The sequence below is a fragment of the Meriones unguiculatus genome, chromosome 16, assembly GCF_030254825.1.
Source record: "Meriones unguiculatus strain TT.TT164.6M chromosome 16, Bangor_MerUng_6.1, whole genome shotgun sequence".
In the NCBI taxonomy this organism is placed as follows: domain Eukaryota; kingdom Metazoa; phylum Chordata; class Mammalia; order Rodentia; family Muridae; genus Meriones; species Meriones unguiculatus.
In genome coordinates, this window is record NC_083363.1 from 30,485,362 (window position 1) to 30,510,588 (window position 25,227).

The following is a 25,227-nucleotide window of genomic DNA, read 5'->3' on the forward strand; positions in this document are numbered from 1 at the left end:
CGCCTCCATCCTGCCCTCGCGGGCGCCAGCACAGGTGAGCTTCGTGGTAGCTCAGCGCCCGGTGACAGCCAAAGCCGGCTTGGCACGGTGCTGGGAAAGGCAGGGCTGGGGGAGATACACAGCCACGGACGAGGAGTGGAGGTGTGGAGGTGGGCAGGGTGGCTGTAGCCAGCTCCTCTGTCTTAGCTGTAGAATTCTCTAGACGCGGGTCTGTTGGTCCACACTGCTTGACTGGCAGATCCCTTCCCCAGGGGCTCCTAGTAGGACATTTCAGAGCAACACTGAGCCACACCGCAGGTTCTAGGGGGGGCCCATGGGTGACTGGGATGCAACCCTCTCCCTATCAACCCTCCCCCTAAGCCCTCTGCCCTCAGGAAAAACAGATCCCCCAAATCCCCCTCCAGTCCCACAGTCGTCCTCAGTGGGGACTAATCCTCTGCCATGTAAAGGAGGTGATGGCCCAGCGTACCTCTCCTGGAGGAAGGCCAGGGGTCTGTTCCCCAGGCCTTGGGCTCTTTCCTTTCTCCCAGAGGGCCTACCTCTTAGCAAATGGGATGGCCCTTGGCTTACTACTTTAGGAAATGGAGAACAGTGATGCCCGTCATGACCTCCAGCCCCATCACTTCTCATCTGCCTTTCCCCATCTACTTTTGGGCTGAGGTGTGGTTGTGAAGCAATCCCCACCGACCCCCTAAACCCCACCCTGGGGTATCTTCTCTCTGTCCACTCTGTCTCCAGACGGACAAAAAAAAGTTAGTTACAGGACCAGCGCAGAAGCAGCGGAATCCGGGGCGTGAGGCTGGAGTACTGAAGACATGGGCCCCTGACCAGCAGGAAGCCTTCAGACAACTGCTGGCAGCCTGTGCGCGGTGGGGCGGGGTGGGGCTGATCCCCTCTGGAAGCCCCCAGATCCTTCTAAGTAGCTCGGGCAGAAGAGGGCCAGATGGAGAAAAGGCTCTTTCCATTCTTCTCCTCCCCTCCCCCAACCCCCTGACTCCCCACCCCCCATCTCTTCGGAGGGGGTGAGTTAAAAGCCCATTACTGCGCTGAGCTCCCCCCAACTCTTTTGAATCTCCTCACAGGATGTGACCAGGGTGGGATTTGGCCCGGTTGCCGTGGCAACTGTGGTGGGAGTTCCCAGACGCTAGGCAACCCTCTGGTGACCCTCTCTGACCTGTCACCCCTGCAACCCAAGGACAATGGGAATGCTGGCGCTGGGGGCCCAGGCCGCCTTTCAGCTCGGTGGTCGGAGGCTCTGCCTACCTCCACTCTACCAGTTCGGCCCTCCTGGCTCCAAGTCCAGCTGTCTGCCAGCAAACCAGACTGGTCCCTAAAACCTTCCAAAACCAGGGGCACCAGCCCAAGGGTATTTGAGGGTTCCCACAGTTTTTTCAGCAGAGGAGGCAAAATATGGTTCAATGTGGCTTGCCTGGGCTGACCTTCGAGTCGGTACCATAGCAGATGAACTTGAACTTAGGTTTCCTGTCTCCACTGTTCAAGTACTGGTACTACAGGAATGTGACATCATGCCCAGTTCACGCTGGGGGATTGAACCCAGGGCATAATGTATGCAGGGCAAGCAGGCCACCAACTGAGCTGCACCAACTACACCAACTGAGCCCTAGTGTTTCTGCTAAAGAGTGGCTCTGAAAGGTCTGGGGCCCTCCCACACTACCTTCACAGCAGTCGCCACAGAGAGTGGGACAGAAGATGTGGGGAAAGCCCCGGGGGATAATGGAGCTTGGTGCTCCAGTGGCTCTGTTACTAATAAAGGCTCCGGGAAACACTGAAATGGGGCAGCCAGCAAGGGACTCTGTGCAGCCAACTGGCCTGGCAGCTCAGCTGGGTCGCCCCCTCACCTCTGTTTAAACAAGGTCCCCGCCTGCTGTTGCATGGAAACAGAGTATCAGCTCTTGTTCCAAAGTGGTGTGGCTGCCCTCTTCAGCACTGCTTCCTCCAGCCTCAAGTCCTGCCACAGCCTGACTTCTGACTTGCCCTGTCTGGCTGGCTGTCGCTCAGCTCATTACTCCTAAAGGCCAAGACTTGTTTACCCACAGCAAAGAGGCAGGGACCCACAGACAAAGGGATCAGGGTTGGGAGACCCTAGAAGGGCAGAAGCCATCTGCAGACTCATTCTGTCAATCCCCTGCCTCTGAGCAGGCACTAGATCCGCCACTTAGGGCAGTGGACAGAGCCCTCCCTCCCACAGGGATTCCTGTGGGCTAGCCTCCAACTCTGTGTACTTGAGGGTGACCTTGAATCTTTCAGCATCCTGCCTCCACCTCCTAAGTACTGTGATGTGCCACAGTGCTCAGCGGGATGCTTGTGCATATCTGTGTGTGTGTGTGTGTGTGTGTGTGTTCACATGCGCATGTCAGCAGCTGACACTGGGTTGTCCTTCTCATTTGCTTTGCCACAATACATTTTACAATTTTATCTGTCCGTTTTTCAAGCATCTCTCACTGAACCTGGGGCTTATAGTTTCAACTAGATTGTATGGCCAGCCGGTTCCTGGGATTCCTCTTCACCCCGCCACCCCAACACACTATGCTGGGATTATAGGTTTGTCCCGCCACACTCAGCTTTTATGTGGGTGTGAGGGACCCAAACTCAGGTTCTCACGCCTGAACGGTAAGCACTCTCTCCATTCGGCCGTTTCCAGAGCTCCAGGACTTAATATGTTTGACTCAGGGTTTCGCCAAGGAGCCCAGACCATTCTTAAACTTGAGATCCTCCTGCGTCAGCTTCCCGGGTGCTGGGATTATAGGAGTGTGCTACTACACTTGGCTTTAAATTTTGGCTTTTGTTTTCTGTGTTCTTTAGGGTTTTTTTATTATTATTAGTGTGCATGTACGCTGTGGGAGCGACAGGAGAGACAGCGCTCATCCCTGAAGGAGGCACCTGCAAGCTGTCACTGCCACCTCTGCTACCTGAGGTGGCAATGACACTGCCCCTCCCCAGGGAGGGTAAGGCTCGGTGACATTTAATGGCACACCGTATCCAAAAAGAATCCAAAAGCCGTCTTCTGCAGACTTCCTGCTTGTGGCTGACAGGCGGGTGGAACCATCTTGCTTACCCCACCAATAATAACACCTGTTTTCGGGGGGACCAAGAATTGCTGGACCTCCCCCCCCCCCGCCAAAGCCTCGATTCATCCGTTAGAAATGGAAGGACAGCCCATAGGCCAAGTTTGACTTTAATTGAAAATTTCATAATTTTAATTTTGCAGGTTATTTTCACAGTGTGGAGCCGATAAAGTTTTAAGTCTCACATATTTTCCTTGGTCCAGGCACTTTGCCCACGGTGAGCCTAAATGAATAAACCGGCCCTCTGCCTGCCTCTAGATCCGAATCCCAGTTTATTTGTGAAGCTGATACAGGCTTTTCCAGGACTTTGGGATGGTCCTCAAAACAAACGGGAACAATTGACCGTGGAATTGAGACGGTAAGTCACGGCCCGAGCACAGGGCTGAGCCCAGAAACTTGATCAGCAGAGTCGGTTCTGCCTCTCCCACCCAAACATCTCCACCTCTCCCAAGTTCCCCAGAGGCCTGTGTCTATGCCTCATGGCAAGCTTTCTGTTTTGCTTTTGAAAGTTACACTGTATTTATTTATTTTGTGAGTACCTATGTGTGCACAGAGCCACAGTGCCTGTGTAGATGGCAGGAGACAACTTGTTGGAGTCGCTTCCTTCCTTCCACCTTGGGGTGGCCTAGGGATCCAACTCAAGCTGTCAGGTTTGTTGGCAAGCCTCGGAGGCATTTTGCCGGCCCTGGGGTTTTTAATGTTTGTCTGTTTTTGTTTTTATATTAAAGTTTCTAGTTTAGGTGACTCCTCCAACCCCCTGCCACATTTGAAATTTTGCATAATTCTCTTTGCAAAGAGATTCAATAGGATCCAAAACAGCCATATAAAACATGTGGCCTAGGCAGGCCTGGTGGTACATGCCTGTAATCCCAGCACTCTGGGAGGCAGAGGCAGGTGGATCTCTGTGAGTTCCAGGCCAGCCTGGTTCACAAAGCAAGTCCAGGATAGCCAAGGCTACACTGTATCCAAAACAAAACAAAACAAAACAAAACAAAACAAACACACACACACACAAACCAAAACCCCACAAATCAAACCAAACCAAACAAAAAAACAAAAAACATATGTGGCCTTAGGAAACTTTTAGGGGTACATATTTTTTCAGATTTATTTATTTATTTATTTTATTTTATTTTTTAAATATTTATTTATCTTTATTTTATGTGCATTAGGGTAAAGGTGTCAGATCACTTTGACTGGGCATTACAGACAGTTGTAAGCTGCCATGTGGGTGCTAGGAATTGAACCTGGGTCCTTTAGAATAGCAGACAGTGCTCTTAACCGCTGAGCCATCTCTCCAGCCCCCCAGATTTATTTTTAATCATGTGTATTTTCACTTGCCTACAGACGCCTACAGAGACCAGAAGAGAGCACCGAATCCCTTGAGACTGAAGTTACAGATGGCTGAGCTGCCATGTGGGTGCTGTGAGTCAAACCTAAGTCCTCTGCAAGAGCAACAAGAGTTCTTAACTGCTGGGTCCCCTTTCCAGCCCATGTCTGGTTATATTTTGATACAGGAATCTGCCTCAGCAGAAAGCACAGACTGAATGGGTCTCCTCCTCCCCCAGAGATTGTGCTTCAAAGGGATGAGGGAATTGCTCGCCAGCTCCCTTGGATCATATCCCCAAAGACTGTTTGATTCCTGGGTCTCTCCAAAGCTCTGTACACACACTGTAGCATTGAACACTACATGCTCATACATGCTCGAGTGCGTGCACGCGTGCGCACACACACACACACACACGAAACACAATATAAAAATAAGATGTCGTCGGCTGTGGTGGCTTACTTTTTCAATCTCAGCAGAAGCAGAAAGATCTCAGCGAGTTCCAGACCAGGCTGGTCTACATACCGAGTTCCAGAGCAGCCGTAGCTACATACTGAGACCTTGTCTCAAAACAAACAAACAACAAACCCCACAGAGATGGAGAGTGATTTAGGAAGGCACCTTAAATCCATCCCTGACCTCTATACGTGGGAGCACACATTTTCGAACACGCACGGAAGCTTTTAAGTCCTCTACTGGTTCACACCTACCTACCTGAACATCTACTTGTCTGCTTCTGGTCCTAACAACTCAGTCTTTTAGTGGCCAATGTCATACAGCCGATAAAGGCCCTGGCTGAGACTCAGGACAGGTTCCTTCGGTCCCTGCTTTAAAGCCCATTGACCCCTGCTTCTACTGGATGGTGTGGTGCCAAGGAGGAGCCTAGTGACAGCAATGTGTGCGGTGGGGGGAGGGTCACGAAGGCCCTGGCTGCATAGCTGAGCATGGTATGGGGTACATCTGGGGTTCTCCTGTTCTTTTCCAGCTGAGCCCCTAAGAGCCAGGCCACCGGCAGTAGTTTAAGAAGCAGAGTCTATTAATAAGAAGACTCCCAAGGCCAGGGCTGGCTGAGCTGGTTCTTCTGATCTCTTCAGTCACGATCCCACCCACCCTACCCACTGGGGAGAGCTGGTATCTAAGGGTCCTGCTCATTCATAATCTAACCACGTTCTCACCTAGTATCCCGGGATCTTCAGAGAGGCCAGCCTTGAACTCTTGAAGCCCTGCACTTCAGGGTAGAGGTTATAAGCATAGAAGAGGAAGCTCATAGACTAGGTCCTAGTGTGAGCCTTTACTATACAAGCCTGGGCTGGAGAGATGGATCAGCTCTTAAGAATATTTGCTGTTCATCCAGAGAATCTGAGTCCCATCACCTATATTAGCTTTTTTGTTTGTTTACGTTTGAAACAGGGTTTCTCTGTGTAGCCTTGGCTGTCCTTAGACTTGCTTTGTAGACCAGGCTGGCCCTCAACTCAGAGATCCACCTGCTTCTGCCTCCCCGCGTGCTGCGAAGGCAGGCCTGTGCCACTGCACCCGGGTCCCGGAACCTACATTAGGTGCCTCATAACCATCTATAACTCCAGTTTTGTGGTGCCTGACACTTGGGGGCTCTGCAGGCACCTGAAAACTCCCAAGCACAATACTGTGTGCAGAATGCAAAGACAATAATGAAAAATTTAAAAAACCAAATCTTAATTATATATATACAGGTATGTTGGTGACTGCCTAATTCCTCTCTTCCTGGGCCTCTTTCCAGATGCTTCGGCCATCGGTACCTGTAAGTTTAACCTCTTCACAGCTCAGATCGGCGACCTAGGAAGCCTTGGGATGAAGGGTGGTTCACAGTACAGACAGGGCTGTGTGCACAGCACTCACTCCCAACCCCGTTAATATAGCTAGCTTCCCCACAACGTGCCAAGACACCCACCCACTCAAAACAGACTTTCAGAGCCTGCTGCCCAGGCGGCTGTCGGTCCTTATGGCTTTGCTGGGACTATTTCAAACTCCATAAACTTGGGCCCCCGGTACCACTTGGAGCTCCTCAGGCTCAGACCAGCCACTGGAATAGGAGACACACAGGCAGAGTCCCTGGAGGCTGGCTCTTCTCAGGGATCTAAAAGCCAGGCTGCTCAGTGGGACAGAACAGTGATGCCGCGGGGACCCAGAGGGGGTGGGCTAAAGGCCTGGGGAAGCCCGCCTGCTTGACTGCTCCTACCTGTTGCTGCTGGAAGTGCAGAAGCTCCGCTGGGCTCATCTCGCCATTGCTGTCAGCTCCTCCGGAGGCTTCTCGGCCGGAGCCGTCCCTACCCACCGCCGGGGCCGTGCCTACAGTCCCAGCCCCGCCGCCGCCATCAGCCTGCCCAGAGAGGCTGCCCACGCCGTTCTGACCAGACGGAGCCGACCTGATTGTCTCCGATGCAGATTCCACCATCATGTCGCTCTATCGGGACCTGGAGAAGAGACATGGGGAGGGGCTGAGGCTCAAGGGTAGATGGGTAGGGCTGAAAGCTACCCCGGACCCATCACCCCCTCTCGTTCTGGGGAGTCTTCTTCCTCAACTTCCCAGAAGCCCCTCCTGAGACCCTCTCAGGGTCACCCCCTCCTTAGGGCCTGGTTAAGGGGCCTACCCTGCAACCTCCCGTTTCCTCCTTCCAGTAAGACTATGTGGGGGGGGGAGGGGAGGAGATGAACCCTCTTCCCTCGGGGTCCTAAACCTGTTCTGTTCTTTCGCCTCTTCCCTGGGGGGTCTAAACCTGTTAGGGACCTACCAAAGGTCTTTTCCTCCCACGGGTAATGGCTCTTGCCCCTGTTCCCATAAAGATACGGAGTTCCCTGGGGGCAGGAGCTGCTTCCCCAGGACACAGAAGGCCCTAATCAACACAGGAAACTAGCTGTCCTGAGTCCTAGCCCTCATCTACAGAAGCCCTCATCTCCCAAGCACTACCAAGTCCTCAGCCCCTCTGCCAACGTTGCTGTCTTGCTTTATGTATTACTACCCACCGCCCAGGAGTCCTCCTCGCCAGAGCAGTGAAATGTGTATTTAAGACCCAGAGGCTGGGAGTACATGCTTAGGTAAAGGCTTAGCGTGTTGGATTTTGTAGGTCGAAGCCCTTAGCAAGCCCCCCCCCCCGAAATGTCACCATAATTCAAGGATAGAGGATGTGTTTGGCATGTGGGGCTTTGGCTTCCATTCCCAACACAAAGTAAATGTGGGGGGGGGGGGGCGGGGGTAGGAAGGGAAAAAAATATCACTCTTAAAATTTCAGTTTAGAAGGCTGTGGTAGGAGGAATTCCGGGCCAGCCTGGGCTACAGGAGAATCTGTTTCAAAAACAAAAGCACAGGGCTGGAAAGATGGCTCTGAGGTCGAGGGCACTTGCTGTCAGTTCCCAGCACCCACCCAGGAGTGCTCACAACGACCTGTAACTCAGGATTCAGGAGATCTCATACTCTCTTCTGGCCCTCTGACACCCATGCAAGCCTGTGTCTCCCCCCGCCCCACAAAATCAGAAAAACACCAGATGAACAAATTCATTAAAAGTCAGGTGCCTTGAGGGTCAAGGCCTGGATCCCTTCTCCTTAGACAAGGGTCCCATGTAAGTCTTCCAGAGAGGGGATTTGTTCGTTCACCTGGGGCAGGGAAGAGCAGGGACGGGGAGGGGTGGCCGAGTCCCCTTCCCTTGGTTGCGAAAGTCTAACCTCAGAAAGGGGACATTTAGGACAAAAAGCTATTCTGCAGCTAGGAGGGCTAGCGTATGGATCCTGTGACCCAGATGCATGCCTGCAGTCCTGGGACTCTACAGCAGAGGGGTCTCAAGTTCATGACTAGCCTGAGCTCTAAGTAAGACCCTACCTCAGCCCTGACCACCCACCGCCAGCATTCAGTAGCGTGCGAGTGGGCGCGCACACACACACACACACACACACGCACGCACGCACGCACACAAACTCTTCTCAAATTCTAGATTCTATTACCCTATGAATAATCACCCTAAAAGGTACCCACCATGGATTGTTTAACATACATTTCAAACTCCCTAAACCTCAGTTTCCTTCTCTGTCAAAGTATTTAGCCCCCTGCCTCTTGGAGTCCTTTCAAGACAATCAAGGCACCTGCCTGTCTCCATCTACCCTAACTGTGATTCAGAGGGGTTACAGACTGGAGTGACCTCACACAGGGATCCACCTGAGCACCCAGCCAGGACTGGTGAAACCAGCCAGGTCCCGCATGTCAACAGGACGGGGCCCTCCAGGTAACAGGTTAGAGAAACTGGAAGAAGTGACTAAATGGCTACTCTTCCCAGGGCGGAGGCTCCCAGGAGCACCTCCCCTGCCCCCTTCACCATTTCACCATTTCCCTCTCTCCCTGGACTGCTTGTTCAGTCTCCATGCCTGCTGGTGGAGCAGAATGGGAGGATACTGAGATGCAGGAGGGGCCACACTGAGGCTGTGGAGTACCTGACCCTGGATTGTCTCTAGGGTTGGGGAGAGGGATCCCAAGTGCCCATGTGCTGCTGAGGTGGCCTCAGCCTCACTGTGTTCTCTCTCACCGCTGGCTCCCACTCCTGAGTTCTGACAGGAGCTAGAGCAGGGGTAGGCTGTGGGGGCGATGGTTTGGAAGAGATTAAGCACTCGGTTCCAAGCCTTTAATGGCCGTGTCAGCCCCAGGGCTAGTAGCTGCCAAATGATGGATGGGGTGGGCTCTGGCCTCAGCCCACCACAGCACAGGGGTCCAGCCCCCTCCCCAGAAGCTACCCACCATGCAATCTAGAGGAGCCTGGGCCTCAGCTGGGGCTGAGGGAATAGGAAGGCAGCAGGAGCCCTCTGCCCACTCAGCTCTTCCTCTCCTCCAATTCCAGCCCTGCTAGGGTAGAGAGCAGCTGCCAGCTCAGAATCCCAGACTAGCTGCTCTGAGATCTGAGAACTCGTGGGCCCCAGGGGACAAAGACAAGCGCCTCAGGGGTGTAAGCACACACAGGAGAAAGCAGAGAGAATCTGGCAGCCACTTTCCCCAGGGAACGGAGAGTGGTCCCCTTCCAACATTCACAGGAGCACCGCAAAGTTGTAGCTCTGACAGCAAGTTTGGAAAAGGGAGAAGGAAATGAAGGAGGATGCCAACAGGGGTGTCCCTTCCTTTCCCATCATTTTTTTTTTGGTGGGGGGAGGAGGGCGGGTATAGCAAAACCAAGTGAACAACATAATTGTGGCCACGAGCCATGTAATAATAGCTATTCAAGGGCCAATCATTCACATTGAACACAGTGAAGCAAACCTCTCATTTGCATGCTTGAGATTATATGCATTTGAAAAGTCATTTCCACAGGGTGTACGAATAGCTGCCATTCCCTTATGGAGGGCTCTGCCCTCTCCTGGGGCCTTTGCCCACTGACACACACCCATATCCTTCCTTCCAAGCTCCCGCCCACCCACCAACACCAGCCCCCTCAAACCCGCCTGGCAGGAACTTCCAGGCCCTCTAGGAATCCTCACCTCTGCCCTGGGACACCTACCTTCCAAGGCTGAGCACGCCAACAGCCTCAGGACTCCCGCCCGCCTCTCTGCAGGATGCTGTCATGAGATGGGGAGTTCCCCCGTACTGTGGGCGAGCAAGCACTGAGGGCTGGGGCCCAGCCAGAGCTAGAGGCGGGTGGGATGGGGTGCTGGGAGTACACTTCGTTGTTATCAGTGCCTGGTGACTAGGAGGGGGCGGGGGCAAGTCACTTGTGTGCCTTACGGCCCCGGCTAGGAGAGATGGCAGCCTAACCTCTGTTATCAAGAGCCCTTTGCCTTCTTATATCTCTGGACCTCAGTTCCCCTTCTCTCTGTGAGAAAGGGGTTTCTGGAGCTCCTATGACTTGGGGGAGGGGCAGTGGGACACCCCCCCCCAGGGCAGTTTGATGGATGTGAAGCCACCGGATTTTGGGTGTTGCTGGGAGCCACCAGCAGGCCACTGGAGTCACAGTTGTAGCCCCTTATCCCAAAGGCTCCACCCAAGATGGGTTCCAGGGGGCTGCTCTGGGCACCCCTTCATTCCTCCACTCCCATCTTACTGACGTCACGTATACAGAGTCACCCCTTCCTGAAGCAACCCAGCAGCAGCAGCAGCAGCAGCAGCAGCAGCAGCAGCAGCGGGGAAAAAGACCCACAAACTGAGATTCGTCCCAGATGTGGTGTGTGCTTCTGAAATCTCGGCACTCACGAGTATCAGGAGCTGAAGGCCAACCTCAGCTGAGCTGTGAGTTTAGCGGCCAGCAGACCCTGCTTTTCTGAAACGGTCCCAGAAAGCCTCTGAGGAGTGGGCACCAAACATTTCCAAATTTCCCTAAGATTTGCTACGACGACGAGGCTTCTCGCCCTCACCTCAGCATTCCCAGACCACCCTCTCACCACAGGTCGTGGGTAATGGAGGAGCACTGAGGTGCGCAGAGGCATGATCCAGGATTTAGGGGCCTCTGATCCTACATGTGGGTAGATCCTACTCTCCCATTCTCCGGATTCCCTTGGCGAAGTCTGGGTACTAAGGAGCCATGCCCAGGCCGGGCTCTGGGAGGCGTCGTTAGAAGGAAGCTAGGTCAAAGCCACAGCCACCTCTTCCGCTCTGGGGAACTCTGAGGCCACCTGGGGGCTCCCACTTTCCCTGAGGGTTTTGCCTCTAGGATGCACCCCAGCGGGAGCGGAGACAGCAACGCCTCCTCTGAACCAGCCAAGGTCCGCCCCGTCTCCTCCCATCCGGAAGTGACGAGTTGCACCTAGCTAGGGGCCAAAAGGGCACTCCGGGCCTGGGGTGCTTTGGGGAGGCGGAGAGGAAAAAGACACCGGAGCCCCACACGTGGATAAACCTTTTGTGCCTTTTCGCGGGCCCATATGGCGTGGGGAGTATTAATTACCGTCGCGTTTTAATTAACAGTCGCTTAATCTGAGCCGTAACATTTGCCACGACACCCTGCGCCTCGCCGCGAACCCGCGCCGCCCGCCCTGCCAACTCATCAATTAATTTTTATTGACGTTTTCGTCCCCCAAACAGGCACAATACCAGGGTTTTCCAATTAACACCTCCGCGATCTCTAATTAGTGCAATTAACAGACTGATGGATGCCCGGAGTTTGCCCGCGAGGGAGGGAAGGAGGGAGGGGACCGAGCAGCTTCAGCGCGCTCTCGGGGCGCGCGTCCCCGTCCCCGGGAGCAGCACGCGCGCGGGCAGCCGGCGAGGGGGCAGGCGGGGGCGTGGCCACGGGTCACCTGTACCCACCGTCCAGGTGGTCCCCGAAGCCGAACGTGGTTCTGCTGAGAGCGCCGAACACTTCCGAGGTTAGAAAACTGGTGTCTAGCGGCAGCCCTGCCGGTCACACAAACTTGCTGAACGACTTAGAGAGGGTAAGCCAATGCTGTCTACTTAAAACGCCGAGGGAAGAGGAGGAAGCCGACTGCGGTAGAGGGCAGATAGAACGTCTGAAAACGTACCCTAGAAGAGAAGGAGCCGGGGATGAAGCCAACCTTAGCGTGCTTGGGCTCCATCCGGAAAGCTAATTCTCTTGGTCTGAATAGGACGGTGATTTGTATGGCCTAAACGTCCCCCGCGCTGCCGACCTGCTTGTCTGAGGCAGTAGGGCTCCCAGGACCAGAGCAAACTTCAATTAAGAGCTTTCCCGTGGTCCAAACAAGTTGATGAAGCGCTGAGGGGTGTATTCACTCATCTAGCCACAAGAGACTGAGAGGCAGTCCTTTGGAGACTCAGCTCAGCCAAGGCAACTGGTAGCACTGAGGGCCCCACCCGTTTCCCTCTGACAGTCCCTGAAAGAGGGGCCACTTGTGGGGGTTCCTTCTCTCCCCTCAGCTAGCCAACCACGAGCCTGTTGTGCCAGCAATGACCCTTCACCCGTTCATAGTTTCCAAAAAGTATTTAGGTAGCAACAACAGAGAACCACGCTTGGGTATGCAGGGAATTCTGGGGCCCATGTTGCTGTGAGGGGAGACAAACGAGAAAGACACATCAACAGCACCTCTCAGGTGAGATGAATTCTATCCAGCGTGGGTATAAGGAGTAAGTGGGACCCTAATTTAAAAAACCATAATGCCTTCATGTGGACACACAGTGTCTTTTGGGTATAAGAAACCCCTCCCCACGCTCAGGGCTGTGTCTCAAATGCAGACTCCTGTTTTGCTGAAATGTGCGTAGACTTGGCTGTGACGGATAAGCAGGCTTGGCCAGGCAGACGATAGCTTCGATGCTCCAAAAACACATGCAAAGGCCTTCATTTACCCAAAGAGAGCCTACTGGGCTCAGAGCTTTCTAGGACTAAGGTCTTTGAAGGAGTGACATTTCTTAAATCACGGATATAAAGACATCCATGAGTATGACACGGAAGACGGTCTGCAGCCCGCCTTATGTGCCTAGTCCTTTCTTCTGGCCAGCCTGCTAACGGACCTTTAGTAAGAAACAGAAAGCTAACAGCTTTTCAGAGCCTTCAGCCTTGGTCCTACAGGCGGCCGAGCGTACCTCTCAAGTCAAGGACTGAGGGACCTCCTCTCTCCAATACATCTCTGACCTTCGCTGGCCACAGCAGGAGGGAGCAGGGAGGGGTCAGACAGGACAGCAGCCACTTCATCCAGCCATCCTAGTGCTAACCCTTTCCTGGCATGACTCACGACACGGAACGGCAAGGTCACCAGTCTGATCCGTGGTGTCCAAATCTCTAATACAGGGCTGATACCAATAGACTTTCTCTCCATGGATGCTTCGGAATCAAATAAGGCACGGTGCATGAAGCCTCACCCCGTTCTTCCAGCAGCTCTTGAGGAGAGTTAAGGTAGAACCCACAGCTAGAACGCCACTAAGGGCTGAGGGCCCAGCTCAGCGGCAGAGCATCCATCCACCCTGAGCAAGGAAGGCCCCGAGTTTCATCCCAGGCGACAAATAACACCCTGTCCTCCTGGGGCCTTTCCCAGCTGTAGACCAGAGGCCAGCGCCTCAGCCTCCCGGCCCAGATGGGGCTGAACACCAAGCCAAAGATCCTCCATAAATGACATGTGGCACTTTAAGAGCCCCCAACTCTAGGAACCATTCAAGGCTTTTCTGCACAAAACCTGAGGGATGGAGGGCAAGGCTGACCCACTTCAAAGGTCACCTCACCCACACAGCCCTTGACTGGGACTCTGAGGCACTGTCCTGGGCTATCTTTTGGGGGACGGCCCTCTCCCAAGTTTCAAGCTTTCTTTATTTTTTCAAATTCTAAAAGGAGTGGACATCTTGGCAAAACATTCCGGAAGCGGGGAGGGGTATAGCTGGGTGTGTAGGGATTAGACCTATCACCATAGCACCCCGGAGGCCGAGCTAGGAGGAGGAGAGTCTCAGGCCAGCCTGAGCTACACAACTAAATCCTGTCTTAAAAAAGAAAAAAACAAAAAACAACCAACCAGGCCTGGCTTCCTAAGCCTGTAACCCCAGCACTTACAAAGCAGAGGCAAAAGTGCCACTGGGAATTTGGGGATAGCCTGGTCTACAGAACAAGTTCTATCTCTCAGGACCTCTGAGTTTATTTTGTTAACCTCAGAGTTACCTTTGTCCACACGTGGGCATAGGATAGACAATCTACATTTTGCTCAGAAGCAACAATCATTTCTTCTTTTCCTTATCTTCTTTACTTCTCATTTTGGTGTTGTTTTTTTCTGAGACAGGATCTTGCTAAGTAGACCAGGATGGTCCAGAACTACCATGTTCCTCCTGACTTTCTGAGAGCTGGGACAATGAAGCCACTGCCCTGCTTTGGAATTACATTTGTTTGTTTCTTTGTTTGTTTTTGAGACAGGGTTTCTCTGTGTAGCCTTGGCTGTCCTGAACTCACTCTGTAGACCAGGCTAACCCTGAACTCACAGAGATCCGCCTGCCTCTGCCTCCCGGAGTGCTGGGATCACAGGTGAGGACACCTTCCCCGGCAAAAATTACATATTTTTTGAGACAACCTGTCGTATAATCTCTACTGACCTCAGTCTGGCAATTTTGCTGAGGATGACCTTGAACTCTTGATTCTCCTGCTTACATCTCCCAGGTGCTTAGATTACAGGCAGGTGCCGTCATTGCTCAGCTTTGGAACTGTGTGTCTTTAAAGCTCTTGACTTCAATGGTATCCATTGACTGGCACCAGTTTGACCTTTCTTCCTGAAGGCTCGGAAATCTTCAGAGCCGTTTCCCTCCACTCTTCAGAGCTTCTTCTCTGAAATAGTCTCAGCTCGACACAAGGACACAACACTAAGCCCCTGAGGCGCCTCTGAAAGTGAGGCGGGAGTGGGCCTTGTCCTGCACTTGATGCTGAGTACATGTGGTGGGAATCTTGGCAAACAGAAGCAAAGAAAACACAGCTCCGGCTTTTGGTGGAGTGCAAAAAGATCATAAGCAAACAGAGGTGCAAACAGCACCGAGGTTTAAAAGCAAACTGCTTGTCCTCCTTGCTCTAAGTCAGACTGGAGAGTGGGGTGCAGGCATGGGTGCCTCACAGGATTCTGAGGATGCACACACGCACTCACGCACCCCACTTTGCAAATGTTAGGTTAGGCGCTGAAAGGAAAGATGGGTGCCTTGAGGGGTGTGGTACTCTGGCGAGGCCTCTTACAGGTACTTCTGGGCTAAATCACAAGGCAGTAAGGCCTCCAGAGCACAATTTCTCAATGTAGTTTATTCCTTCTATGTGTCTCTCTGTCTTCATGGTACCAGAGACTGAGCCTAGGCCCCCATGTGTGCCAGGCTTTCCTGCTGAGCTACAACATCAACCCTTCAAACAACTTTTTTTCCCCCCTAAAGTGTGAGACAGGGTTTCCCTGAGTGACCCAGGGCTGGCCTTGAACTCACTTTGCAACCTCGACAGCCCTTACACGTAAGACTGTCCTGCCTCAGCCTCCTGAGCAGTTGTGATCACAGGTCTAGGCCTCCGAGTGCCGCTTATGCCTCTTCATCACAGCCAGTCCACTGCGGGTCCCTGGCCATACCTCCACCATACCCTGGCCCTCTTCGCGTTCACACTCCCGTGGCTCACGCTGAAAGACGAACCACTTGACAAGGTCATCTGACCCCAGACCTTGCCCAGCATCCCTCCGCAGTGGTGACAAATCCAGAGACCTGAGACACCCTGAACTGACGCCATCTTTCCATCCCACCTTTACAGTGAGAATGGGGACGTTACAGTGAGAGTGAGGACGTCACAGTGCTTCCACCAGGCCCTGTCGGGGAAGCCTCCTTCGACACTTTCCTATCACCATGACCAAAAGGAAGGATTAACAGAGAGGCAGAGACAGAGAGACGGGGAGAGAGAACCAAAGAGCCCACTCATTAAGAAAGTAAACATAAGAGCCATCTAAGTGTCTAATTAAGCTTCTAATTAGTCCCTGCTTGTTACTAATGCAAATTAGATTACTCCGCTTAACTACAGCATGTCCACAACACCCTTGTTAATTGCGGCCTTTTGAAATTAAATTACTCCCTAATTAGCATATCAAAGCCATTGATTCGGAGCTGGGAAAGATGAGGGCAAGAGGAGCCTAATGCCAAGTTTGGTTAATCAGACACAGCTAATTAAATAGTGACGTCTTACGTGGGGGGCCTTCGGTTCAGAGGTGGGGGCAACCCATTCAGGGCCCAAGTGACCATCTGGAGCCTGTCTGGAGTCTGGTTCTGGCAGTGCCCTTGGCACCAGGGGCTCCTGTCAGCCTGCATCAGACCACCTGGTCTGGCACTATGTGGCCCTTGACCCAGCTCTGGCCCCCGTCTCCCCAGAAGATTTCTAGGTATGGCTTTCACAGAAGGATCTTAGGCACCAGCTCAAGGACATCTAAGACACAGCAACACGCAAATTTACAAATACCAAGCACCCCTGCACCTCTCTGTCCCTGCATCAAGATTGGTTTCAGGAGGTGGCTTGTTCTCTCTAGGCCTCAGTAGGCCGGAACCCACTGTGATCTAAGAAGAGGACTGCTCCTCCCAATCCATTAATTGATAACAAGAGGCATCGAATTATTTTCTTGGAGATGTGAGATTCTGGTGAGGGGAAATCTCACAGCTGTGAATGGGCAGGAGGGGGTGGGCAATGAGCCTTCAAATAGGGCTCCTGCTCAAACAAGGAGGAGACGTTTTGGGGGAGCAACAGGTGATGGTTTCTACAGAGGGCCTTACCTGGACAGGGACGGGCTCCTTTGGACTTGGCATAGCCTCTGGAGGCACGGGCCTTAAAATTCACTTCATAGGAGAAAGGGAGAAAGACTTGCTGGGAATGGAGATTAATGGTATCTGGCTCAGTCCCTTAGTACCACCAAAGCCGAACAACAATTGCAGTTCTTAGGCAGCAGCATGGGAATCTGGCTTGGGCAAGAGTGACCTTATTTGTCTTCTCTGAGCCATTGCCGGAAAAGGCTTTCTGAAGGCTTCCAGGCACCTTCTCCCTACCCATCCCCAACCCCAGGTCTCCTTAAAGAATACTGGGCTCAGGTAAATGTCCCTGTGAAAAGATGCTAACAAGCTTTAATTTCTATAATCCCAGAAACTGAGAGGCAGAGACAGGGGAACATATATGCTCTTAAGGCCAGCCCCAGCTACACAGAGCCTGTTTCAAAGAAAGTGGGAGGGGGGCCGGGGAAGGAAGGAAGGAAAGGCACGATCCAGGGCTGGAGACATGGCTTAGTGGTTAACGGCACCGGCCCCTCTTCCAGACGACACTGTGGGAGTCAGGCACACATGTGGTGCACAGACATTCTTGCAGGAAAAACACCCATTCACATAAAAGAAAAAGAGAAGAAAGACGCTAAGTAATATGCCCTCAGTAGCTGCAACGGCCACCGAAGAGGCCAGGGGAGAAACAGCTGTCACTCAACCTCCGCACGTCCTCGCTAAACACGAAGGCAGGCTGGGTTTGGTTGTTCAAAGGAAGCCTGAGTAAGGATATTGATGTGACCCGCACCACAGGCTGAGCGGTGTGGGAGCTAACAGAAACCATCAGGGGGGAAGTGAGTCAATTGGTGACACCCCTGCCCCCTGCCAGAATGAAGCATTTCAAGAGACAAGTGCGGGTGGACAGGTGATTCCAAGTAAGTCAGATCACCCTCCAGGGCCTGGGTCCTTCATCCGTCATGACCGTGATAATCAGACCTGGAGCATCACACCAGGGTGTGGGGTAGGTTACAATGAAGCTTGTAAAGCAGAGGTCCTCAGCCTTCCTGATGCTGCAGCCTCCTGTCAGTGACCCCCAACCGTTCCGTTACATTATTTCGCTGCTACTTCGTAACCATAATTCTGATGCTGTCCTGAATTGTACTGTAAATGTCTGATCTGATGGGTAGGATGTGTGGTCTGCAACTGTCAAGGGGGTCTCGACCCACCGGTTGAGCACTGCTGCAAAGCAGGAATCTTTCCCTGGAGGTCCTGTAACTGGAGCATCTTACAGAACCCCATCACCGCCACCATCTTTCACTCAAGGGGCGGAGCCGGGATTTCCTTGTGTTTTTCAGTGCCGAGAGCTGGTTCCTCCAGATGCTTAACCCAGCCGGCCGTTAGGAAGCTGGGATGGGGATGGAGTGGTGGGGGTCACCCATCCTGGTGTCTCTGTCCTACAATTGATAAATCCGCCCTGCCAAGGGCAGCAATTTTTAAATAACTCCTAAAAATGATGGATCAAGATGGTGCCAGAGAGATGCCCCGGCAGGTAAAGGCGCATGCCACCAGGCCTGATCACCGACGTTGGATTCCCAGAATCCACAGGGGAAGAGAGAACTGACCCCCAAAAGTTAGTTGTCCTTCCACATAATCGCCATGGCACATGTTCACGTGTGTGTACAAACAAAATTAAAAAAAAAATGTTGGTGTGAGAGCCCTACTTTGATCCTGTGTGTCTCTTTCCTGAACTAGGATGTAGCTGTCCCAACCCCAACCAAGCTCTAGCCCCGGGAGCACACAGGATCAGGGTCAGAGACAAACCCGGAAGGGTGAGATGTTGTTTATTTAAGGAGAAACCAAATAGAGGAAGACTCTTTAAGAAGGTTAGTCCAGCCAGCACCCAGCTGGAGGTATCCATCCAAGCCAAACCTGGCAAAGAGGCTCAAAGCAGTGCTTTGATTTTTAAAAATATGTGAAATTAAAAGCAGAAAGAAAGAGTTTGGGGGGAGGGTTAGACTGTCCTGGTAAGGGGGGGGCTGGGGGACAGAAACACATAAGGGCCACGCTGCAGCCCGCCTCACGGAGCTCTCTCCCAACGAGATTCAATTAATTGATAACAAGAGGCATCAAATTAATTTCTGGAGGATGTGAGATTCTGATGAAGGGAAATCTCGTCGATGGGGATCAGGCAGGAGGTGGCAGGCGGTACCCCTTTTAATCAGGCTCTGGCTGTCTAACTGGTGAAAAGGAAGCTTTCGAGGGTCACAGGGTCCCTTGCCCTGAGTTCCACAGCGCCCTCTTCAGGAAGCCCCTTCAGAGGCAGTAGGCCAGGGACACACTGTGTCCTGGGATAAAGATTGTACACATCCTCAACAAAGTGAGGCCAGGGAGAGGAAGCTGCCCATTCGCCACCTGAACAGTAGGAAACCTGATACCCACAGAGAACAGCATGCCAATGGCCAGACAGTGAGTTAGGGCACCCGGTAGCAGCACATTGCCTGCAGGGACCCCACCCCCACACACAGAGTGTACCTGGAGGACCCACAAAGTCATCCCTAGACTCAGGTCTCAGTGGTCTGCCATCTTCCTTGAAGGGACAAGGATGGCTGATGCTCTTGGGCTGCGGGGAGAGGCATTCAGAGCTTCCATTGTCATTGTGTTCCAATTGAGAAAGGCAGGGAGCTTGTGGCCTCTGGGGGACACCCAAGAGAGACTGTCCCACAAGACCAAAGATAAGACCCTCAATGCAACCTACCGCTCTGAGGGTCACTAGCCTCTGGCTTTGCCACCCTGGCACTTCCAGAAGCTCCCTGGACCTTGGGTACTCCCCTCAAACTCTCCCCTCAGGGCCTTTTCCTTCCTTCACACAGGGAATTCCTGCAGAAAAGGAGGGAGTCACCCTCTTTGGGAATGATGTCTTTAAGCCTGGGCCTACCAGAAATGGGGGCTCCTTAGAAGCGCAGGCACAGCCAGAATGGTACCCAAGGAGCCGACTCCGGTTTGGCAGGGTGGAGGAAGGTAGAACTCGACCCTCCTCACCTGTCCGTCCCTCCACTTTCCCCTCACTCTGGGGTGGGGTAGGGCTAAGGCAAGGAGCCTACCCTGGAACATGTGCCCTGTCAGGCCTCTCTTATCCCCAGCAAAGATCTCAAAGATCCACATCCCCTGGCTTGCTCCATTTGGGGTTTGCTGAGTTGCAAGACAGCCCTCCCTATTTCCTCTCTTCTCTGGGTCCTTCCAATGTGTCTGCTGCACACAGGTTTATAGAATGGATGTATTGGAAAGCTTATCTCTAGTCCCCAAATTCTGTCCTCAAGCCTGGCAGCCATCGCTTTTCCCTTTCTCTTCCTGCCAGTCAGAATTCTGAGACATGCCATGCCCCATATCATAATAGCTAGAGGATAGATAACAGATAGATAGGTTGATTGATTTGGGTCACCTCTGGCCCCCCTCTCCCTACTTGAAACAAATGGAACTATTAATTCTGCATACTATGACCTACTATGAGGAACCATTTGTTCCCTCTGCTCATTTACCGGGTAGTGGCTGGGATCAGATGCCATCAGAACCAGCTCCAGTGGGAAAGCAAATTCCCCTTGTGTCTACTAGGCACTACGCATGCAGCCCAGCCATCCAGAGTCAGCACAGCAGAGGAAGGGAGCCAGGAGCTGAGGAGACACCTGAGGCTGAAGGCAAGGGCCTGATAGGGCTGGGGAGATTTATGGCTTTGCTGCAGGTAAGTAGCTGGGAGAAAGAGAGAGACAGAGAGTACATGCCAGCCTTGAATCGAGGAGGACAGCTCGAGGAAGTCTACATGACGCCTCACCCTGTGGTTCTACGCAGAAGGCAGCTCTCGTGTGGGAGCCCTTGTTTTCCAGCTCATCCGTGTGCCCAATCCCTCTGAGAGCCCAGAGCAAGCACCAAATCAGAGGCCAAAGGAAGCAGAGTTCCCACTGGGACCCAGGCTTGGTGTGACCGGTAGTAATCAAAAGTGTTCATTTCCATAGAGAATTCCAGAAGGTGATGGGAAGGACAGCCAACAACTTCAGGCTCCCTGCAGGAAAGGTTCTTGCCTCTTTGAGATGACCATTCAGTGGTAGGTCCGGATTCTGCCTGCTCGCTTCCTATAAGAACAGGCAGCTCCATTTCCAAACACTAGGAATCTCCCTTTTGAAAAGAAGAGATACGAGCCTCCCAATAAATTTTTTTTTTCTCCTCTGGCTTCTGGAGAAGGCTATCTCATTTGTGTTTTACCTTCAGAAGGCTTTAGGGGGGGTAGGCCAGGGTAGGTGCAGGCAGGGAACGCAGACCATTAGTAAAGGCTGAAGCAGGAGGTACAGTCTAGGGAGGGAGGAGGCTGGGCCAGGCTGCTGAAAGGGGTGGCCAGTCCTCTATCTGTGCCCTTCTCCCTTACTCACTCCAGAGGCTCCAGCCTCTGGTTATTCTGGAGACCAACAATCTAGTCCTAGCTCTGCGCCCGAGCAGCAGCGAAAACCTCACACAAGTTGCCACCTCTCTCTGGCTTCATTTTCCAGCCTATAAAATGAAGGTTTATACTTCAGTGTTTCCAGCATTCGGTCTAATAAGTGACCTGGCAGTGCTGGTAAACTAACCTAAAAAATAAAAAAGGAACAAGTGTGTCCTTACTGGGCAGCACTCTGCTGGCCAGACCCTTGGTGGGGCGTGGAACTTTACCTCTGATTCAACTCCCGAGCTGCTCATCTACTCTGGGCATCGTTGACCTACTTTACAACCCAAGAAAATTGAGGTTCCAGCAGCTTAATTAAGTTCCCTGGAGCCCCATCTCTAGAGCCAAGTTCCAAAGCCCTTTTCGCTCTGACGCGAAGGGCCCCAGGGAGGCACGAGTTGTGCACCTTAGATTCTAGGGCTCCAGAACCACCTCAGAGGAAGCTGTTTCGGCCAATGGAGGCATAAAAACCCTGACAGAAATAGACCCGTCGCTGCCTTGGGCCTGGGGAAGCTGAGAGAAGAGAAGGGGATGGGGGCAGAGAAACTGAGAAGCCCTGAAGATGGAAGAAAGTATCCCGAGCTGTTTAGGGAGTAAGAATAAAGGCTTGGGTCTGGAGGGGAAACCTTCCAAAAACTACTATGGGCAGTGAAGGGTTAAGATGCAGAAAAGGAAGGATGGCTTCAGGGGCAGAAGCCCCTTCCCTCCCTTACAGAGTCCTCTGAAACCAGACCCCGCCCATTCCCCCCATCATATCTGCTTCTCCCAGTAATCTGAGGTTCACAGAGGAGACTCCCAATAGCAGCATAAGGGTACCCCAGTACCCAGCCCGGGATCTGCCCAGACAGGGTAGTAGCTCAGCAAACACCGAGGAAATTACCAGATCAAAGCGAGCCACCCTCTTCCACTCCTCCTGGGCCCTCCCCTGCTAGGAAAAGGTGTGTTTGCAGTCTGGGCCCACAGCAGGATGTGCGCATTCCTGGCAAGAAGGAGCTACCTGACAGACAGATAGGAAGTTTCTGGCCAAAGGTGGAGGAAAGGGGTGGGGATACGCAGGAAGGAAAGGAAGCAGGTCCCCCAGCAAGCTGGGCCAGGCCAGCGCCGCTCCCCAATGTCCAAAGGCTTCTCAACTCCCCACTCCAGACTGTAGTCACGGTCTCCTCCATCTTGCTGCCAAGGTTGGGACTGAGGTAAAAATAAAGCAGGGGATGGGGGGGGGGGCACATCTGTAATCTCGGCATCCCAGAGGCCGCTGCAGAAGACTGAGTCGGAGGCCAGCCTAGGCCACGTAAAGAGACAACTGTCTCAAGTCTCCCCAACCCTCGCCCAGAAAGCAAACAACAACAACAACAACAAACCGATCAGGCACTTAAAAGGTCCCCACAAGCCGAGATTCGGATATCGAGGCGGAAGCAAGCGTGAAGGGAAAGGGGAACGACATCCATTATGCCCAGGCCACCTTGCCCAACTGCCCAGAGTGGGGGTGCAGCACAGTCTTCACACTCGCTGCTCTCAGGGCCCCTCCAAGCTCCAGAGGACAGTCCCTGAGTCAGTCAGGCAAAGCAAAAGTTCCTCAAGTTTAAGGAGGAAAGAAAGAGAAAGCAAGAGAGAGAGAGAGAGAGAGAGAGAGAGGAAGGAAGAAAGAAAGAGGAAGAAAGGAAAGAAAGAAGAAAAGAAAGAAAGAGGGGAAAAAGCCTGCAGACTTCCCCACTTCCCCACAGCGGTTTTCCGCGGGGGCGGGCAGAGGTCGTCTGAGGCCGACGGCTCCGCTTCAGGAGGCTCCTCCTGGCTGGCTCCTCGGCCTAAAAGGCCGGTGCCGCAGGGTACCTAGGCTAAGGGGCCGACCCGCGAGGTTCGAGGGGGTGGGGATGGCTGGGCTTCGCCAGGAAGCGGCGGGACGGCGTGGACCCCCCGCTGCTCCTTTCTTCGTGGGAGATGGGACACCGCGGCAAACCCCAGCGACCGTCGCGGAGGCTGCGCTCGCTCTCCCAACCCCGAACTCCAGACCCAACGCCGCCGCCGCCGTCGGTTGCTAATCCGGGCGGGCTCTCCGCAACCCGGGCAAAGGCGCTTTAGATTCAAGGCAAAAAAATAAAAATCCCGCATCAGCCAAAAACAGTCTCGGACTCCTCCGGAACCGCCCAGCGACGGCTTCGGACTGGGGTTTGCGCCTCCCGGCCCCCAAGCTGGGTAAGCTGGCACCGGAGAGCCGGAGTCCGCCGGGTGGGGAGCCCAGGAGAGCTAGCCACGGAGTACCCGAAATCCCGGGTGCCGAGCAGGGGACCGTGGAAAGCCGCGGGGCGGGGTTGGCCCGGGAGGCCCGGAGTGCAGAAGAGGGGCGCTGGCTGAGGAGGGGGAACCCGTCCAATGTCACCCTCCCGGCCCACGGAGCGGCGGGTGCCACCATCGGCGGGTCCACGAGGTCGCCCGGGCCGGGGGACGCCAGTCCAGCAGGGACGGTCGGGGCTTCCGCCTCGGCATCCGCGTCCCGCGAAATTCCACGTCCCTCCGCGCAGGTGGCCGCGGCCCCAGGTCCCTCGGGCCCCCGCCCCACGCTGGCGCCCCCGGCTCCGGTGGAGCCCGAGAAGTGGAAGTTTCACGTAGGTCTGAGCGGCGCGGAGGATGGCCGCGGGCCAGAGGGGCGCGGGGGGACCAGACGGGACTGTCCAGCGAGTCACCAGAGTCGGGGGGGCGCACTGCTCCCTCCCGCGGTCTCACCTCTGGGGGCCCTGGACCCTCCCTCCGGTTACCTGACCCTCCCCACCCCGAGAGGGGAGGGCATCCGCCAGCTCTCAAGCGCACGAAAATCCCAGGGCCGTTACCAGTTTCTCCCCCCCCCACCCCAAGTCCTGAAGAAGTTTTCCGCAACGTCTATCTCACGTCTGACTAAGGGGATGCGGGGGGGAAGGGGGCTGACGAGTTCTCGGCACTTCCGAGGCGCGACCTCCGCGCACCAAGGCGACGGGGTGTTTGGGGCCGGTGCACCCCCCCCGCTCCACCCCCCTGAACACACTCAAGTCCTTCTGCTGGTCCCGGGGAGTCCCGTGCAGACTGGACCCCGGGGGGGGGTCCCACTTTACCACTTCCCTTCCCGGCTCAGGAAAGTCCGGGCCGGGAAGTATTCTTTGTCTCGCTCTGGGAGGGGGGGTCGCGCCCCCTAACACCCCATTCCCAGCAGCGAGGCCAGGAGGGGGTGGAGCCCAGATTCTTGGGGCAGGGCGGGCCTCAGTGGCCTCTCAAAGCCGCCCCCCCCGGCCGGCTCCCCGCTGCCCCCCAGCCCCGCTCCGCAGCCCCCACCTGTTCCCCAGACGGCTCCGGGCCGTGGGGGCCCCCCCGAGCCGGGGGGCAGCGCGTACGCAACTCGCCGGGGTCAGTCGGCCGCGGCCCGCCCGGCTGGAACAAAGTGCTCCGGCCCCGGGGCCCGGCTCCTCCCGGGGCCCTGCGCGCCTCGGGCGGGCAGTTTGCAAACACAAAGTGAGCCGGGGAACGGGCGAGAGAGTGAGCGAGCCGGGGAGTTGGACGGGTCGCCGGCCCAGCCCCCACCCGGGTCTCCAGGGTCCTCCGATTGGCCACCTACCTGTCCGGCCCGGCCGCTCGGTGCGGGCTCCGGCCCGTCAGCCCGCACGGGGCATGGGGCTCGGTCGGGTCGCAGCCCGGGCCCGCCGCCACTCGCCGGGGCTGCCCCTGCCCGCCGCGCCGCTCCGGGGCGGTCTTTTCCAGCGCCGAGCGCCGCGCGCCTCAGCCCCTGGGGGGCATCGCACTTCGCGGGATGGCTCGGCTCTCCCCGGCTCCCGATCGTCCTTCCCGGGGCTCCCGCGACGCTCCTGAGCTCGCTCGGGCTCCGGGGCTCTGGGACCCCGGCGTCCCCGCCCCCGGCCCAGCCCTGGTTCCGGCCCGGGCTCCTCCCCACGGCTCGGCGGCCGCCCGCGCCGCGCCCTGCTCGCGCGCTGGGGGGCTCCGTCCCGGCAGCCGGCGGCGCTGTCCGGTCCGGGAGGGCGGCCGGCTCCGGACTCCGAGGGGCTGCGACTGAGCCCCGGCTGCGAGTGGCTTGCCAGCGACGGGCGCGCGGGCGGGGCGCACCGGGCGGGGGACCGGAGGGGTGGAGGGAAGGAGGGAGCGCGCCGAGCGACGGGGAGGAGGGAGCGAACGAGCGAGCGAGCGAGCGAGCGGCGGAGGGAGGAGAGACTTAACTTCTAGTGCTACCATAATTCGCCT

General features: G+C 54.8%; 1 protein-coding gene across 3 annotated transcripts in view; it reads right to left on the bottom strand.

Annotated features, from left to right (window-relative positions):
* Positions 1-25,018, bottom strand: part of Foxp4 (forkhead box P4) — a 54,449-nt gene extending 29,431 nt beyond the window's left edge. For 2 of the 3 annotated variants that reach the window (XM_021637284.2, XM_021637281.2), the window contains exons 1-2: positions 24,590-25,018; positions 6,629-6,863 (exon numbers count right to left, since the gene is read on the bottom strand). In XM_021637284.2, the coding sequence (XP_021492959.1) occupies positions 6,629-6,847 (219 nt within the window). In that variant the 5' untranslated portion in view covers positions 6,848-6,863; positions 24,590-25,018. The remainder of the gene's footprint in view (positions 1-6,628; positions 6,864-24,589) is intronic. The other variant, XM_021637283.2, reaches the window with a different exon arrangement.
* Between the last annotated feature and the right edge of the window lie 209 nt (positions 25,019-25,227).